Source organism: Penicillium chrysogenum, assembly GCF_028827035.1.
Source record: "Penicillium chrysogenum strain IBT 35668 chromosome Unknown utg000001l_segment0_segment0, whole genome shotgun sequence".
Taxonomy (NCBI): domain Eukaryota; kingdom Fungi; phylum Ascomycota; class Eurotiomycetes; order Eurotiales; family Aspergillaceae; genus Penicillium; species Penicillium chrysogenum.
The window spans coordinates 8396707-8414384 of record NW_026622749.1 but is presented as its reverse complement, the minus strand read 5'-3'; the positions used below and the strand labels follow the sequence as shown (position 1 = coordinate 8414384).

Below are 17678 nucleotides of genomic sequence, written 5' to 3'. Positions count from 1 at the left end.
TCTTGGCGTATTGGCTCTTGGCTCTTGGAACTTCTTGGCATTTTGGGGGCTCGAGAGGTCCTCCGCTTCAAATCCGCCTCCCTCCTCCGGGGGCATTTTCCTTCACCTATGTGGCAAAACCCGATTTGAACTTGTTTGTTGCCTCAAATAATGGGCCATCTATCATTCTTGGGGACACACAGTGCCTGAATACATAATTGACCCGGGTGGTCCGATCCAGGTTGCACTGTCTCACGTCGCGCTATCCCTCTCGTATCTTCGCTTGGCCCTGGAATCCATATGACCCTCCACTCATGGCGGACGATCCTATGCCACGAGAGGAGATAATCGGGGTTGTTATTGGCGCCGTAGCCTTGTTCTCTCTAATCAGCCTCCTTCCTGTGTGAGTACGATAGCCTTGGCAACCCCCCACGCTTGATTTCATACGGATTGTTCTCGAACTTCTGACGCGCCGATCACTAATGTGTATGCTTCCAACATGCAGATTGATCATGTGGCATCACCGACGACGCACGGCCATGCGGGCAATGGCCGAAACCCGCGTTCTCCCACCAGTCTATCAGGTACACTTGCAGAACGTGTTGGGCCAACCTGTGTCCGTCGACCGATGGTTGGAAGAACAAACCGTGCCTTCCAATGTCCAGCAATATTGCCAAGATACTTGGTAAGTGAAACATGAATTCCAGCATTCCACCGGTCTCGGATTCCGGCACCCCCTCCTCCTCGAATTTCTTGGCTCTACGCCCCGATGATGTAGTGTGGGGACACTAGGGCTGGGCTCTCGGTCCCTCCGCCCTATAAGGATCGGCGAATTTTCGTGGAGGCGGATTCATCTTTCTGGGCAAGGCATTCTTGGTCGAAAATACCCCCAATGCCAATTCGCCTCGTTCCTGGATCAACACATTGTCGTCTTGGCTAGAGATAGTAGGCCGCGCAATTGACTCTTGACAAATCGCTTGAATCTTCTAGAACTAAGCTAACCCGCCTAGCCCCATCTGCCTCTCGGCATTATCGTCATCCCCATACCTCGCCTGTCCCGACCCAGCCGTTCTGGCCCACGGCCAGCAGCACAACCACAATCCGAATACGGCGACACGTCCAGACCCCCACTACATCTGCGGGGCGCAACATTCCCCGCCTGATAGCGAGGTCCTCGTATTAAACCGCTGCAAGCACGCCTTCCACCTCGATTGTCTCAAATCCTGGTTTGAATACCGTCGGTACAAGTGCCCGATCTGCCAAGCTTCATATTCGCCAGAGGAAGAGAGACGAGGGTAGTTCGCGGAAATTATCGACTCGCTGCACGCATGACCCGGTTAGGGCGGTTACGCAAATGCAATTTACGTCGATATTGTTAGCGGTTATACCCTCCAAGACTTGGGATCACACTAGCTTCTTGCTTTTTTTTTTAACTACCTGCTTTTCTCACTTTCCTTTTGCCTTTTGCTTTATCTTCTTTTGCTTTGAGATATCCATCAACGTGACACGAAACATGTACATTCAGCTCTTTGCACTACGTCTATACGTCTATTATCCATGTGTCCAAATAGGCTAAGGGGAAGACCTTATTCTATGTATCCATATGCAAGCATAATGGAGGGAACTATGGCCACTACAATCGCGATGAGAAGGTTCTAGGTATACTGGTCGAATGGGGCACCTTCAAAGGATGACGTGCTCATCAATCTTCCAAGGTTGTCCTAACACTCTTTCCATGCTGTCTCCTTACAAGGAACTTGATGCACTAAATTATCGTAGTTGTGCAGTCCCTTCTCCCCTCTTGTGCAATAATCAACTTTGAGCAGTCGGGCACCGGAATAGGAAATTTATCTCGGAGCTCCGCATTTCCCGTCTGCTATAGAAACACCTTTTAAGCTGCCCCCTTTGCGTCGTAGTATCCAGACTCTCGCCATATCACATATACCTCTGTCAAAATCAAGCATCGAATCCCTTCATCCGCCACCATGGACTTGACTCCTGAAGAAACCAACCTCATCGAAATCGCAAGAACAACTATCAATGCAATCCCCAAATCAGATACGTACAGCGTGGCCAGCGCAGCCCTCTCTGTCGACGGACGGATTTTCACTGGTGTGAACGTGTATCATTTCACTGGCGGACCATGTGCCGAGCTCGTGGTACTCGGTGTAGCCGCGGGTGCCGGGACTCCTCGTCTCTCACATATTGTTGCTATTGGAGAAGACGGCCAAGATGGAGTTGTTCTTAATCCCTGTGGGCGGTGCCGACAGGTGTTGCATGATCTGCATCCTGGCATTCGGGCTATTGTGCGGAAGGATGGAGAGGTGAAATCTGTTTCTATTAATGAGTTGTTGCCTTGGGGTTATGGGCCTAGAGACTAAGATACATATATCCTAAGGACATAATGCATAGACACGGAGTATATATGCACAAGTAACATGCTATTGAAACACTGACAGTCAAGTCAATTTAAAGATACATTGCTAATAAATTAGACTGTAATTGACTTAGTAGTTCACTCACAACTCGAGTATATCCAATCAACATAATATATCCACAACACCATCTCCTTAAGATACATTGCACCAAACTAGATCTCAACCTTACTTCATGGTCCCCTGATGATAAATCAAATCCAAGTAGCATAATCACTTCCCAAAACAGTCTCCTTCGCGATTGCAGCCGAGATAGGAGTCTCGAACTGGCGCTCAGAAGTATCCGACCCAGCCCCCGAATTATTATACTCATAATAGAGTGGTGTAGCTCCGTCCGCCATTGTCGTCCATCCCTTGGGATTGACCACACTACGCAGGCTGGAGTTCTGGAAGATGACGCGAGCAAGGACTCGCCACGGACGGCCAAGGAATACAGTGCCATCCTCGATAGCACTTGACGAAGCCTTGACAGTGCAGTCGTCAAATGCATACCAGGTCGTGTCGGTGGTTGTCTGGCGTGAACTGGCGGTTATGGCGCCAGGGCCGTTGGAGACGATGTCGCAGTTGTTGAACCAGGCAGAGGCAGCGCCAAAGATATAGTCCACGGCTCCTGGAAATTGTTACTAGCAAGATAAGTGTATGTGATAGAAAATGACTTACCCTCAACCTTGCTATTGGCATAGTATTGTTTTCCCGCCTTGGCGTACAGGGTATCCTGGTATCCAGAGAACTGGCATGCATAGAAGCTGAGTTTATCGGCATTGGCAACGAGTCTGGAATAGTCAGTCAATAGTTCAATACCGAAGCAAGAAATAGATACTCACGCAACGGCCTGTGCACCTTTCCGGAACCCGTTCACCACATTGATATTGTGCATCTTGAACCCATCGGCGACAACATTCACAGTAGCACTCTTATCCAGCGAGCCAGCCTGTGGCGAAGAGATGGTGTGGGTAATGGTAACAGTGTTCTCCTTGTACGTCTCCGTATCGGCAGTCTCACCATACAGAGTCAGAGCACCGGCATAGTTGATAGTAATCTGTTCCTCGTACGTGCCACTAGCGACATAGATACAAGCCGGCGCTGAGGAAGAGCCGAGGGCAGTCAGGGCATCGCCGATAGTCGAGTACTTCCCGTTAGAACCGACTGTCAGGCAACCTAAGGGGGCACTAGTCCTGGCTGTGCGAGTGACTAGTTCGGCGGGTGCGGCCAGGACAGCCGTCCCCAATGATAGGGCTGTGAGGAGGAAATTGTATGGATACATTTGGTAGAAATTGTTATTTTACCGGAGAGAAGGGAATGATTGTCGGTTTATATACGGTGAACGGGGAGTGCTCCGGACGCTTTTATAGAGCTTACATGCAATGAAAACTAGTATTTCCGTATGTATAGCATTTTGAAACTCCATGTGAGTCCACCGGAGCTTCTGTATAGTAAAAGAGGCAGATTTATCCGAGAGGTATTTCCATAAGCGGCATGGTTTCTTCAGCCATCGTTAAGGGGTAGGTATATTGAACAATTATATCCACATTAGATTAATGCTCACTCTTTTCAGTTTGATACTTTGCACTTGTTTCACTGAGTCCCCGGGGCGTTCCGCGGCTCGTGGCTCCGATGGAAGTGGATATTGTAGGGCAGGTCGTAGATCAAGAGGAAAATCAATGCGGAGAAGTCACCGGAGAACAACTCATTCGGTAAAAGAAAAGAGTATCTGGACCCTGAATATGTTTGAGAATGAAGGAATGATATTCATCGAGGAAAATTATTCCTCGAATGGCGGGGCCTGTAGTTAATAAAAGGCGTTTCATAGGTTTCAGGTTGTCTCATTTATCCGCTGGCGAAAGATTTCCACGTGCAAAGCACATGAGAAGAGAAAAGGGGGGAGAAAATGAGAAAAAGTTATAAAGCTGTGGATTCACTAGGCATGTAGTTATTCCCACATAGCTGTGATACCTTGAAACACTTGCGCCATGTCGATAACAAAAGCCCTCGCAGTCTTTGCGCTTCTCGGCTCATCTCTCGCCCTACCAGACAGAACAAGACATAACCATTCTCGTGCGTCACCTTGCACACCAGCAGCAGGTGGTTCTGCTTCAATCGACGATGTTCCCGCTATCACATCGGCAATCGCCTCATGCGGCAAGGGAGGCACTATTGTCATCCCCGCCGGCAAAACCTACTACTTGAACAGCCCACTAGACTTCGCAGGATGTGTTGGCTGTGACTTCCAGGTGGAAGGCCTGTTAAAATTCAGCTCGTCGACAGAAACCTGGAAGGGGCAAACAGCAATGATCAATATCAAGAACATTGATGGACTTGAAATCCGATCTCTGACTGGCAACGGAGTCATTGACGGAAATGGACAAAATGCGTACGCATTGTTTCCTTTTGTTCCTTTCAACACTCATTCCAGCTCACTAATATAATGTATAGATGGGACCTTTTCGCAAAAGACAGCAGCTACGAGCGCCCAACCCTCCTCTACATCACCGGCGGCTCTAACATCGAGGTCTCCAACCTCCGCCAAAAGAACCCACCCAACGTCTTCAATTCCGTCAAGGGTGATACCAAGACTGCAAAATTCTTTGATCTAAAAATGGACGCCACATCTAAAAGCGACAATGAGCCGAAGAACACAGATGGCTTCGACATCGGCGCCAGCACAGATGTGACCATCAGCAACGTGAACGTGAAGAACGATGATGACTGCGTGGCATTCAAGCCCGGTGCAGACGGCGTCACGGTCAAGGATATTACGTGCACTGGAAGCCATGGACTATCGGTGGGATCGCTGGGGAAGAGTTCTGATGACTTCGTGAAGAATGTGCATGTGTCAGGCGCGACCATGATTAAGTCGACCAAGGCAGTTGGGATCAAGACGTATCCCTCTGGCGGAGGCCACGGCATGTCGACAGTGAGCAATGTCACTTTCACTGATATTGTGGTTGATGGGTGTGACTATGCAATTCAGATCCAGAGTTGTTATGGAGAGGATGAAAATTACTGCGTGGAGAATCCCGGGGATGCAGATTTGACGGACATTGTTTTTGACAAGATTAGTGGCAAGACAAGCGGGAAGTATAAAGGGGTTACGGGCACTCTTGCATGTGGAGCTCGTGGAACTTGTGATGTCAAGGTTGGTGGTTATACTGTTGAGGCGCCATCTGGGGGAAGTGAGGTGCTGTGTGCTAATACCCCGTCGGATTTGGGGGTGAAGTGCACCCCGGGTGCCTCAGGCTGAGAATTAAGGAGACATATAGTTACCGTTGCGGATAGGGGAATTCTGAATAAACACTCGAAAAGAAAAGCTCTATACAATTTTGCGGTATAATAAAAAATATGTTCGTCATACACGAGCGATTTCCGGTGGAGTACACCAGGAAAACCGTTCACTTAAATGTTTATGAGGAGGCAATTGTCTTGTCCTTCACGTAGAGGTCGACATACTGGTCGACATCGTAGTTCTCCAGCTCTGAGCGGTTCCAGCCAACCTTCAGTAGCTCGTCGACGCGAGCCTGGTCAAAGTGCGCCTCGATGTGACGCTTGTACTTAGCGAGAATGTCAGGCTTGGCCTCCTCGCGGCGGAGACGGTGGCCCAGAGGAGCCTCGACGACAACCTCCTCGAGGACAGTACCGTCATTCAGGGTGACGGTCAGCGCGTTGGGGATAGTGCGCTTGCTGGGGTCGTGATAATCGGTGGTGAACTTGGTGTCCTCGACACAGCGGATCTTCTTGCGGAGATCCTCCAGTAGAGGGGAGGTGGCAGCCTCGGAGCCGTCAGCGTAGTCGCTAGCGGTCAGACGGCCGAAGACGAGCATGGTGGCAACCATGTACTGCACACAGTGGTCGCGGTCGGCAAAGTTGTCCATCTCCTTAAACTGCTTGTCGATGATGCGGATGCATGCCTCATGTGTGCGGTTGGTGATCTCTTTGATGTCCTTGGCACTCTTGCCCATGGACGCAAGCTTGGCATTGACCTTTTCAGCGGCCTCAATGGCAGTCTGAGAGTGGAACTCGGCTATTAAAAGCGAGTTAGCTGTTGCCAATCCCCATATAGTATCATTTCTGCGAAACTTCCTTGTACTTACCAGGATAAGAGACCTTAAACAGAACGTTCTCCATGACGTAACTGCCGTAGGGACGCTGGAATTGGAACTTCTTGCCCTTGAACAGCACATCGTAGAAGCCCCAGGTAGGAGCAGAGAGAACTGTGCGCAGACCACCCTCACCCTTTTGGACCTTGAGAACCAGGTTGACAGCGCGCTGGCAGGCGTCACCGGCAGCCCACGACTTACGCGACATAGTGTTCGGCGAGTGGCGGTAGGTACGGAGAGACTGGCCGTCTACCCAAGCCTGGGTGATAGCATCGGCGGTCTGCTTCTCAGTAAGACCCATCATCTTGGAGACGACAGCGGTAGTCGCGACCTTGACGAGAACAACGTGGTCGAGGCCGACCTTGTTGTAGGAGTTCTCCAGAGCCAGGACACCCTGGATCTCGTGGGCCTTGATCATGGCCTCCAAAACATCATGGATCTTCAGGATCTTGCCGTTGCCAAGGTTTCCACCAGCGCGGTTGGTGCGCGAGATCCAGTCGGCCACAGCCAAGATACCACCGAGGTTGTCCGAGGGGTGACCCCACTCGGCAGCGAGCCAGCAGTCATTGTAGTCGAGCCAGCGGATCATAGCACCGATGTTAAAGGCGCCATTGACGGGATCTAGCTGGTAAGGAGTACCAGGTACACGGGTACCATTAGGGACGACGGTACCGTCCACAACGGGGCCAAGGAGCTTCGCGCATTCCTTGAATTTTAAAGCCTCCAGTCCACAGCCAAGAGTGTCCAGGAATACCAGACGAGCAGTGTCAAACTGGAAACAACCAATTTTAAAATTAGCCAGTGTTCGATCGTACCGAGCCGGGCTAACTTACTGCCAAGTCGGAGTCCACCTTATAGTCGTGGATGTAACTGGCCATGTCCTGAATTTCAGGGTCATAAGACTTGTCGGTGTGAACCGCTGGGGCGGAGGATTGACGAGCAGCCATTGTAGAGAAACGGGGAGTGCGAGGAACAGAGATACGGGGAGTGACGGAGAGGGAAGAAGCCAAAGTGGGCAATCTGGAGATGCGGGCCAAAGTGCGGGGGGACGTGTGGGTCAGGCGTCTCACTGCGGGCAGGGACATTGTGAAAGGAGAGGGAATAGGATCGAAATCGAGGATCCAACAATTGACACAATTGGAAAGTGGGAGAAGGGGAGATGGTAGTTTATTTAAAAACAAATGGACGAAAGGAGAAATGTTGGGAAAGGGAGAAAATGTCCGGGGGAGAGTTCCAAGCTGACTTCATCCTGCCGAGGGTCGGTTACAGTCGGGTATTACTTCCACTTGACTTTTTGTACACCTCCTAGTTCCCCAGTGCCCCTATTTATGAGATTAATTACCTTATGTACAGGTCGTCAGACCAATAATTGCACGTTTACTTTCTCAATGGGCCGAATTGATTGCTACATTACCGTCCGTTGAGCTCCCCAATGGGGATCCGAATATCGGACGTAATCAAGAGAGCAACAGACAATAGCTGCAATATGTAGCGAAATCGGAATATACGCGGCCCGAATATGCAAGAAAGGGCAAGTTCAGAGTAAAAAATCCTTGTGCTTGGATAGAGCTCACACCGAGCTCACAACCCCTTCGCCCTCGGCTGATCTGCACGTGAGGTCGCAGATCATCACCCCAGACGGCCCCAATCCCCAACTCCCTGCCTCTTCCTGTTCCTCTCCTCTCATCATGTCCGTCGCCATCACTCTCACTGATTAATCAGTGGAAGATTCCCATGGCCTCCTCTGTATCAGTCTCACGGAGAGACTTGACGATCTCTTCATAAATAGCCTTCGCGAAGAGCGGGGGCACGGCATTCCCAATCTGCTTACGCATGAATCTCCCAGTAAACTGGAAGTCAAGGGGGAATGTCTGCAATAGGGCCATCTCACGATTGGTATAGGGCCGGGTGCCCGAAGGGTGGTAGTTGTATTCGCCGCCCCCGCAAGTAATGGTCCTAGCTAGAGAGTGACGATCGAAAGAGGGTCGGTGGCTCAGAGCCCACCGTTCCAGTGCCCCTTCAACGTTGTGGTCATCGGCATCAGGAGGAATGTTGTCAATGGTGGATGAAATGGTTTCGCGGGGAAGTAAACCGTGACCGGGCATGCCATGGGTGGGTTGGGCATAATGTGGCAGAACTTCGCCGGGTCTAGGGGCACGTGGTTAGATATATAAATATGGAAACCTGAAAAGCATCGTCTTTTACTTCACTTACCCCGCAGCAATGAGAAGCAGTCTCTTCCGCTCCTGAGGCACACCATATTCGTCACATCCCAACACCGACCAGCGAACAGAATATCCAAATTCAACCATGTCCAGTACAACTCGGTTGAAGATAACGGGGAATCGTTGCGGTAATCCCATGGTTTCCTCCATTGTCAGCACTCGGGGACGGGACTCTTGAATGAGACTTCCCGCCGAGAATACGCACGCGGAGTTGGCGTCATCGCGAGCACAGGGCACCGTATGCGCAGGAGACCAGGTCTGGCAGGGGGGTGAGCAGTGTGCAATGTCCACCCGCAAGAATCTCGGATCGTTGGTAAGAAAACTGAAGAAATCGGAATGCTCAACCTCTACGTCGTCAAAATTGAGCTGGTATGTTTCTAGAGCATGCTTGTCGATATCGACGGCCCATTGAAGCTTCAAGCCGGCCTGCTTGGCCCCGCAAGACACACCACCAGCACCACAGTACGCGTCACCAAACGTGTATGCACGGTCAGGGGCAGTCAAATCAATCACACCCTGTCTTTCAAGATCCCTGGCCATGGAAGACTTGCTAGCCTCACCAAAAGGCACAGTCTCGCCCCTCCATTCAGCACGCAGCTGGTTCGCAAGCTTGCCGAGTCCTGGGTCTGATTCAGCGAAGGTCAACCACTCAATGGCACACTGTTCTGCACTCAAAGGTGCATGACCAGGAACAATGACGACTCCATTCTGGCGAATGGTGAGCTTCAGCCGGCAAGTCAGTTCTTCTCCCGGTGGGAGGTTATTGAAGTCAGTCCGGTAGTTGGTGAAACGAATGGGCACAATCCGCCTGACTCTCCTAATGCTAACGTGATCGGTGTTCTGAGTGAGCCAGACCAATTCATCATTAAGCTTTGGCAGGTATGTCTTGGCTTCGGGGTGAGTGGTGCGATAAAGACGCCGGCCGAAAAAACGCAGGTCATGAGGCTGAGGAATCATATCCTCAACACGCATGAAGGAGCCATCATCAAGCTCCAGAGATATTCCAGGCTTGAACACAATACCCCCAATGTTTATTGCTTGCTGCACTGTCTCTGACGTTGGGCTGCAGCTGGCCGACTGGTTGCTGATGAAAGATGAGTTGCCGGAGGAGGACCGGTCACTTGCTGAGTCGTCACCGGCAATGATGGCGGAGGGAGCCGCGACGTGTGCCATATCAGAGGTCAACTCTTCAATCGCTTGATTGGTATCATCGTCACGAGTGAGGTCGATGACGATCTGCAGATTCTCGGTGGCCTGGAAGGAGGTGTGGCTGGCCTCCTGTATGGGTGGAGTGTTAAAGGTCGCCGAGAGATCTGACATGATGATGTCGTTGTCAGGCGTTGTCGGCTCATGAGTTACTGCTCGAAACTCTGCAGTGCTCACAGGGACTGGGTCTCCAAAAGGAGACACCGAGATACGAGATCGATCATTGATATCAGCCATTGGTGTGATGGTTGACAGGTTAAAATCTGCCGTGCTCGGTTTGTGAGAGGATGTAAAGTCCAGGTTTGGAATCAAGGTTAACAACTCAAATTTTGATATCAGACCGATGGATGGATGATCTTGGTAGGGTCTCACATGCGGATGACTTGGCCTTCAGAAACACTTCTATCTCTATAGATCGGACGTCGAAACTAGCCCCGCACGAATGAACACAATTTGGTTTAAAGAGAAAGTAGCTCGGGGCTTTGCTGGACCTTCTATACATAACAAGTTCCAACTGAAGCAATACGGATTCGTCTTAAGTATTTCTATTTCAACAAAGCGGAGATGATATTTAGTTTGTGCAGCATGAAAGACTGAAATAAAGCCATGGTTTTATGCTATCTCATTGAAGATCGGCGTGGCACCTCTACGCTGGTCTGTACACTTATCTATGTTGTATGGATGTATCAACATCCCTCTATAGACGCTTAGCCCGTTCGGGATAGTAGGGCCCGGGGAAACCCCCCAAGGTTGGAATGTGGGGCACTTGCTGACTCATGACATCCCACCGAGGTCGGCCCGGGCAGGAGAAGAGAAAATTTAATTCTGTGGGGCAGCACAACGACGGAAGAAACACAACTGCCATGGAATATTTCCCTCCCTCTCTCCCTTGGGGTGGTGTTCATTTCTAGTGATGACCATTCTCTAAACTTCACTCCTTCCTTTACGTGATTTGGTTTTGGTAAGTCGCATGGTTTTATTGTTCTTAGCTTTCAGCATATTCAAAGCTTCCCCCTCTGTCTCTTATGATGAATTATGGTTTTTTTATAGATGTTAGACTTCCTAAACAATTGTTGCGGAGAAACACCTGGACTGATTTGAGACACTGCAATCTTGCTATACACTGTGAATGCAATGGATGAACACTGGTACTAATTCTCTTCGTCCATTCCAGAAAACCTACCCTCCGTCAGTATGTGTGGTATTATTGCGCTGATCCAGGCGAACCCCTCATCTGCGGCCGCCGTGGATCTCCATGAGGCACTTTACCTTCTCCAACGTGAGTTCCAGCCAGAATATATACACCTGCGACTGCAAGACTAAAGGTTAGGGTATTACAGATCGTGGTCAGGATGCAGCCGGTATTGCAACATGCGCATCCGGCGGTCGGATCTACCAACTTAAGGCCAACGGCATGGCTGCCAAGGTCTTCCAGGAAGGTGCCAAGGTGGCCAATCTTCCTGGCTCCATGGGAATTGGCCATTTGCGGTATCCGACCGCAGGATCTAGTGCCAACGCAGAGGCCCAGCCCTTCTACGTGAACAGTCCTTACGGTATCTGCTTTGCGCACAACGGTAACTTGATCAACGCCGGGGACCTCAAGAAGCATCTTGACCTTGAAGCCCACCGTCATATAAATACCGACAGTGACAGCGAGCTGATGCTCAACGTCTTCGCCGACGAGCTAAGTGAAACCAAGAAGGCCCGTGTCAACCACGAGGACCTTTTTGCCAGCTTAACCCGCATGTACAAGCGCTGCGAGGGTGGATGGGCCTGCACTGCTATGCTTGCTGGTAAGTCATGAATCATTCGTGGTGTGCTCTAGTCAATGGTACTGACTCGTCATCTAGGCTTTGGTATCTTGGGTTTCCGTGACTCATACGGTATCCGCCCCCTCATTCTGGGCTCCCGCGAGTCCCTGGATGGACCTGGCATGGACTACATGATGTCGTCTGAATCAGTAGCTCTGGACCAACTTGGTTTCACCAACCACCGCGACATTCAGCCTGGCGAGGCGGTCATCATCGCTAAGGGTGGTGAACCGGTCTTCCGCCAGGTGGCTCCCAAGAAGGCATATGCCCCGGATATCTTCGAGTACGTCTACTTCGCTCGTCCTGACTCCGTCATGGATGGCATCAGTGTGTACCGTAGCCGGCAACGCATGGGTGACCGTCTCGGTGCACGGGTCCTCGATGTTCTGGGTCCCGAGATCGTCAAGGACATTGACGTGGTCATTCCCATTCCTGAAACAGCGACTACGTCCGCCACCAATGTTGCACTCTACCTTAACAAGCCTTACTGCCACGGTTTCGTCAAGAACCGTTACGTCTTCCGCACTTTTATCATGCCGGAGCAAAAGACACGGCAAAGGGGTGTCCGCCGCAAGCTCAATGCCATGAAGGCTGAGTTCAAGGACCGCAACGTCCTGCTGGTCGATGACAGTATCGTGCGTGGTACTACTAGTCGCGAAATCGTCAACATGGCCCGGGAAGCCGGCGCTAAGAAAGTCTACCTTGCCAGCTGCGCACCGGAGATCACACATGCTCACATCTACGGTATCGATCTTGCCTCTCCTCAGGAGTTGGTTGCGCACAACCGGACCTCAGAGGCCATCGCTAAACACATTGGTGCGGAAGCGGTTGTCTTCCAGACTCTACCTGATCTGAAAGACGCCTGTGCCGAGGTTGCCCGCGAGAATGGTCAGGAAGAGCCCACAAACTTCGAGGTCGGTGTCTTTTGCGGTAGCTACATTACCCCCGTTTCGTCCGGTTACTTCGAGCACCTGGAGTCCGTCCGTGGCGAAGGCCGCAAGATCAAGGCTCTTGACAAGGCCAAGGAGGCTGTCACCAATGGGTTTGCCAATATGACTGACTTCCAAATTGCCGCCCACGGAGTCACTATGGACACCAACGGCAAGATCATGCCCGCCATTGAGAGCGAGTCGGCAGCGATTGGTGCCGCCAAGAAGGCCAGCAACACCGAAGACCAGCATAACCCGAAGGTCTCGGACCGCATGGACATTAGCATCCACAACCAGGCTGACCATGAGACATGATTACGAGACATCTGGTTTTTAAACATCTTTTTAAATTTTTCTTTTTTTTTTTCCCTCCACCATTTTGGTAATTTTGCATTGGGTGTCTGGGCGTTTGTTTGAGGGAGCATATGTGCTGGGTGGCTGATTTGCTGCTATACGATGTGGAAACGATGTGGAAATGCATTGAAAATACCAATACCCGGTGTCTTGAGATACTCCTTGTCAATAATCCTTGATGAAACTAAAATAAATGCAATATTCCAATATTGTTGAAATGCTGTTTTTCATTTTGGTCATTGTCCCGAAGAGGCAGGTCACGTGCCCGTGTCATTGGAACCATCATTGACAGCCCCGTGATGCGCATTCTAAGCTTGATGGTTCAAATGAATTGATACACCTCGATATATCCTATATTAGTTATCGGTTCTCGTACACGTTGCTTCCCTGGGAACGTTGAAAGAAACTTGATGCTACAGGTCCTTTGGCCTGACCTTCTCTACCATGGAACGCCGCATTACTCGCTCTGCAGCACGGGCTGCCGCTGCATTGATTGCAGGGGAAGAAAACAGCCCTCCTGTAACCCAAGCACCGAACACAACTAAAGTGAACAAACGAAAGCGTCTCAATCCCACTGGCCATTCCAATAACCCCAATACTTCGAATACACCCATAATTAACTCAAGCACCAAGCTGAAAACCTCCAATGATCCCAATCCCGCAATTAAGAAAGAGAAGCAAGTTCCATACCCGGATTTGTTCGATGAACTCCCTCACAACCTAGGGTCTATGCCGGTCCCATTGTCCATAGCGACAGACCCCACAGTCTCCTCGATTGCTGGATCTGACAAGGAAAACCATACTTTAAATGGCAAGCAAGTCACCGATCTAGCTACTGAGCTACAGGGCACTGTGAACAAAGCTACAACCAAGTTGAAGAACGAACCTAAGGTTCAAGCTACCCCAACCGGCCGCAAGCCAAAGAAGAATACTTACGGCTTGACACCTGGTATCTCTCCTTTCCCAGAATTGGTTCGACCAACCGCCGAGGAGTGTGAGGCTGTCAATCAACTGTTGTCCAGCGTGCATGGCGTAGTCACTGCTCCGGCAACTATTCCCGAACCCTCCCTGACAGTCACCGGCTGTGGTGAGGTCCCATCCGTTCTAGATGCTTTGATTCGCACTCTTCTCAGCGGTGCCACCACGGGCAACAATGCCGCAAAGGCATTCGGTGGGCTTGTGCAACGGTTCGGCATTCTTTCAGAAGGCATCGGCAAGGGAAGTGTGAACTGGGATGCCGTACGACAGGCCACTGTGAAAGACGTGTTTGAAGCGATCAAAAGTGGTGGATTGGCCGACATCAAAAGCAAGAACCTCAAGGCCATTCTCGACATAGTCCACAAAGACAACCAGGCGCGTCGAGCTTCATTATTAGATTCTGAGTCCAAGAACGACTCAGTGTCCAAGCTACTACCTGAAAAGGCTGAAAAGGACAAGCAATACGAGATTGCCTGCGCAGATCAGAACTTTCTCTCCCTCAACCACCTTCACAATCTCACCACAGAAGAAGCCATGACCGATCTGATCAAGTACCCCGGAATCGGACCGAAGACCGCCGCTTGCGTGATATTGTTCTGCCTCCAGCGACCCTGTTTCGCCGTTGACACACACATCTTCCGGCTCTGCCGCTGGCTCGGATGGATTCCTGCCCGTTCAAACGAAGTAACTGCCTTCAGCCACCTGGAAGTGCGCATCCCCGACCACTTGAAGTACTCGCTCCACCAGCTGTTCATCCGGCATGGGAAGACCTGCCCCCGGTGCCGAGCTGCTACCGGCCAGTCCAGTGCTGGCTGGGAGGACGGCTGTGTCATTGATCACCTGTTAACTCGCGATGGGAAGCGCAAGGGCAACGGTCCGACTGTGGTTCCTAAGAACAAAGCGGCTTCTAAGCGCGTGGCTAGTAAGCGCAAGAGAACGAGCGAGGATTCCGAGGGGGAGACTGAGGAAAGCGAGAGTTCGATTCTCGACGAAACTAGTGACGAGTGAATGCATTTATGACAACGAAATTATGTGGAATGAAGGTGGAATCTTTACGAAATCAGGATTGATCGCATCGATCTAGGACGATGAATGGCTCAAGCACGATATCTGTAGTTTATATTATTATCTATTTACCATATTGCTATATTGCTCAATACAAGTGTATTACTATTGCTAAATACAAAAGTCAACTCCATGAACCAAACCCGATGTTGGATCGCTGGTCTATGTAGTATGGCGACCAGTACCCCTTATCGTCTTATCGTAGACACAAAAAGTCCCCAGAAACTCCCGAGGTCCCTTTACTCTCCCAACGAGACTTTCCAGTTGTCCAACTACACCAATTCCCGCCATGGATTGTCTGGCGTCCTGCATTCCGCCGCTGCGCACTCTTCTGGAGGCCTACGCGTCTCCCGGGTCCGCAGAGTACGCCCCGTACATCGGAGTCGCGTTGACCTCCCTTGCCGCCGTATACGTGGGGTACCTCTACCTCCAGAGTTGGAGAGAGGCAGCGGTCGTTTTCAATGTTCCTATCCCACCCGAAGTGCGCAACAGTGGGTCGATCAAGACATGGGATGAGGTTCAGGGGCAGCAGAAAATGGTGTTGCAGGATCAAGCTCGGGGAGTAAGTTGACAATCCTGGTTTTTGACTTGTGATCCTTTGCTTGCGGCTTCTTTCTCCTGTGCTTAAGCTAACTGCTTATCTACTATACAGAAATGGAACCATCAATTGATTATGAGCTACTGTCCTGCTGATGGGAGGGTGCTCGGTAACGGAATCAAGCCCGCCACGGTCGAAGATGTCAACAAGGTCGTTCGGGTTGCGAAAGCTGCTCAGCCAGAGTGGTCAAAGACTACCTTTGCGGACCGAAGAAAGGTTCTCCGGACACTGTTGAAGTATGTGAATTGGCAAATTCGCTCCGCCCTATGAAGCATTAGACGTGCTTTGCCTACGCCACCCCATGAGGCTTGTTTAACTAACATCTCGCAGATATGTTTTAGACCACCAAGACGACCTCGTTACCGCATGCTGTCTCGATTCGGGTAAAACAAAGGTGGACGGCTCATTCGGCGAGATCCTTGTGACAGTGGAGAAGCTCAAGTGGACAATCGACCATGGCGAGAAGGCACTACTACCAGAGCGGCGGCCGACCAACTTCCTGATGATGTACAAGAAGAACATGGTCACTTACGAACCGTTGGGCGTAGTGGGTGCCTGTGTGTCCTGGAACTACCCGTTACACAACTTCATCGGTCCGATCATCAGCGCACTGTTCACCGGTAACGCAGTGGTCGTTAAACCGTCTGAGCAGACCGCATGGTCCGCAGTCTATTTCCTCGAGATGGTGCGTGGCGCGCTCTCTAGCTGTGGTCACTCGCGCGATCTGGTGCAGACAGTAGTCTGTCTACCCAATGTTGCCGATGCATTCACCTCGCACCCTGATATCGCGCATCTAACTTTTATTGGATCCCGACCTGTTGCCCACCACGTCTGCGCATCAGCAGCCAAGTCACTCATCCCTGTGTGTGTCGAGCTGGGCGGCAAAGACCCCGCCGTCGTCCTGGACGACTCCCGCACTCTCCGCAATATCTCCTCCATCGCGTCTCTCCTCATGCGAGGTGTCTTCCAATCATCTGGCCAGAACTGCATTGGCGTCGAGCGTATCATCGCGCTCCCCAATGCATACGAACGAGTCATCGAAATTGTAACTCCACGTATTCAAAACCTCCACCTCGGCTCTGTCCTCCTCGACACTGCAACCCCAGACGTTGGTGCGATGATCTCACCTGCATCATTCGCCAATCTGGAGACACTCATCAAGGAAGCTGTGCAACAAGGCGCACGTCTCCTCGCTGGCGGCACTGAACACAAACACCCAGTCCACCAACACGGGCACTACTTCACACCAACCCTGCTAGTAGACGTGACACGCGACATGCGGATCGCGCAAACAGAGCTCTTCGCCCCGGTCTTCCTCATGATGCGCGCGGAGTCCGTATCTGACGCAATTGCCATCTCAAACTCAACGCCGTATGCACTAGGCGCCAGCGTCTTCGGACACCGACAAGCGGACGTGCAAGCCTGCGTGTCGAAAATCTCCTCTGGAATGGTAGCGGTCAACGACTTCGGTGCCTTTTACGCTGTGCAGCTGCCGTTCGGTGGCGTGCGCGGATCCGGATATGGCCGGTTCGCGGGCGATGAGGGACTACGCGGTCTATGCAATATTAAGTCTATTTGCGTTGATCGCTTCCCTACTTTGATTGGCACTGGTATCCCACCGCGCCTAGACTATCCTATCCAGAACCGGGAGAACGCGGCGGACGCTAAGGGTGGACTTGCGGCTTGGGAGATGTGTAAGGGTGTTGTTGAGACGGGATATCAGCTGACGCTGGGTGGGCGTATTGCTGGTATTCTGCGGTTGTTGAGGAATATGTGATAGGCTGGCTCTTTGGAAAGTCAGTTAAAAGCCTTGTTACATATTGATATTGTACTATACATAGTCCATATTGCTATTGATAATACCTCTAGCTGTGGGAACATTTAATCCAAAGTAAATTATTCTTTCAAGTCTATATGCTGGACTCTCTTTATGTTACATTATATTAAATCTAAAATGTCCGGACATAGCGCTAGCAACCAAGTCTCACAAGACTACTAGGGACA

General features: G+C 50.9%; 9 protein-coding genes across 9 annotated transcripts; 6 read left to right on the top strand and 3 right to left on the bottom strand.

Moving 5' to 3' along the window:
• Positions 1–293: 293 nt before the first annotated feature.
• On the top strand, positions 294–1278 carry N7489_003315 (RING finger protein; the record flags this gene model as incomplete). Its single annotated transcript, XM_056709070.1, has 3 exons — positions 294–382; positions 485–664; positions 990–1278. 3 exons carry the CDS (start codon positions 294–296, stop codon positions 1276–1278), a joined length of 558 nt encoding a protein of 185 aa, XP_056573372.1.
• A 686-nt stretch (positions 1279–1964) lies between these two features.
• Positions 1965–2360, top strand: N7489_003314 (cytidine deaminase family protein; the record flags this gene model as incomplete). Its single annotated transcript, XM_056709069.1, has 1 exon — positions 1965–2360. One exon carries the CDS (start codon positions 1965–1967, stop codon positions 2358–2360), a length of 396 nt encoding a protein of 131 aa, XP_056573371.1.
• A 248-nt stretch (positions 2361–2608) lies between these two features.
• pmeA (putative pectin methylesterase) lies at positions 2609–3678 on the bottom strand (the record flags this gene model as incomplete). Its single annotated transcript, XM_056709068.1, has 3 exons — positions 2609–3024; positions 3075–3187; positions 3239–3678. The coding sequence occupies 3 exons, from the start codon at positions 3676–3678 to the stop codon at positions 2609–2611; spliced, it is 969 nt and encodes a 322-aa protein (XP_056573370.1).
• A 706-nt stretch (positions 3679–4384) lies between these two features.
• On the top strand, positions 4385–5655 carry N7489_003312 (putative extracellular exo-polygalacturonase; the record flags this gene model as incomplete). The annotated part of the gene is made up of 2 exons (XM_056709067.1): positions 4385–4785; positions 4848–5655. 2 exons carry the CDS (start codon positions 4385–4387, stop codon positions 5653–5655), a joined length of 1209 nt encoding a protein of 402 aa, XP_056573369.1.
• A 160-nt stretch (positions 5656–5815) lies between these two features.
• N7489_003311 (putative 2-methylcitrate dehydratase) lies at positions 5816–7593 on the bottom strand (the record flags this gene model as incomplete). Its single annotated transcript, XM_056709066.1, has 3 exons — positions 5816–6432; positions 6503–7280; positions 7342–7593. The coding sequence occupies 3 exons, from the start codon at positions 7591–7593 to the stop codon at positions 5816–5818; spliced, it is 1647 nt and encodes a 548-aa protein (XP_056573368.1).
• A 633-nt stretch (positions 7594–8226) lies between these two features.
• Positions 8227–10176, bottom strand: N7489_003310 (DNA cytosine methyltransferase; the record flags this gene model as incomplete). Its single annotated transcript, XM_056709065.1, has 2 exons — positions 8227–8656; positions 8723–10176. 2 exons carry the CDS (start codon positions 10174–10176, stop codon positions 8227–8229), a joined length of 1884 nt encoding a protein of 627 aa, XP_056573367.1.
• A 957-nt stretch (positions 10177–11133) lies between these two features.
• Positions 11134–12994, top strand: N7489_003309 (amidophosphoribosyltransferase; the record flags this gene model as incomplete). The annotated part of the gene is made up of 3 exons (XM_056709064.1): positions 11134–11218; positions 11280–11732; positions 11790–12994. The coding sequence occupies 3 exons, from the start codon at positions 11134–11136 to the stop codon at positions 12992–12994; spliced, it is 1743 nt and encodes a 580-aa protein (XP_056573366.1).
• Positions 12995–13477: 483 nt separating this feature from the next.
• On the top strand, positions 13478–15019 carry N7489_003308 (endonuclease III domain-containing protein; the record flags this gene model as incomplete). The annotated part of the gene is made up of 1 exon (XM_056709063.1): positions 13478–15019. The coding sequence occupies one exon, from the start codon at positions 13478–13480 to the stop codon at positions 15017–15019; it is 1542 nt and encodes a 513-aa protein (XP_056573365.1).
• Positions 15020–15365: 346 nt separating this feature from the next.
• On the top strand, positions 15366–17451 carry N7489_003307 (aldehyde dehydrogenase family protein; the record flags this gene model as incomplete). Its single annotated transcript, XM_056709062.1, has 3 exons — positions 15366–15638; positions 15729–15910; positions 16005–17451. 3 exons carry the CDS (start codon positions 15366–15368, stop codon positions 17449–17451), a joined length of 1902 nt encoding a protein of 633 aa, XP_056573364.1.
• Between the last annotated feature and the right edge of the window lie 227 nt (positions 17452–17678).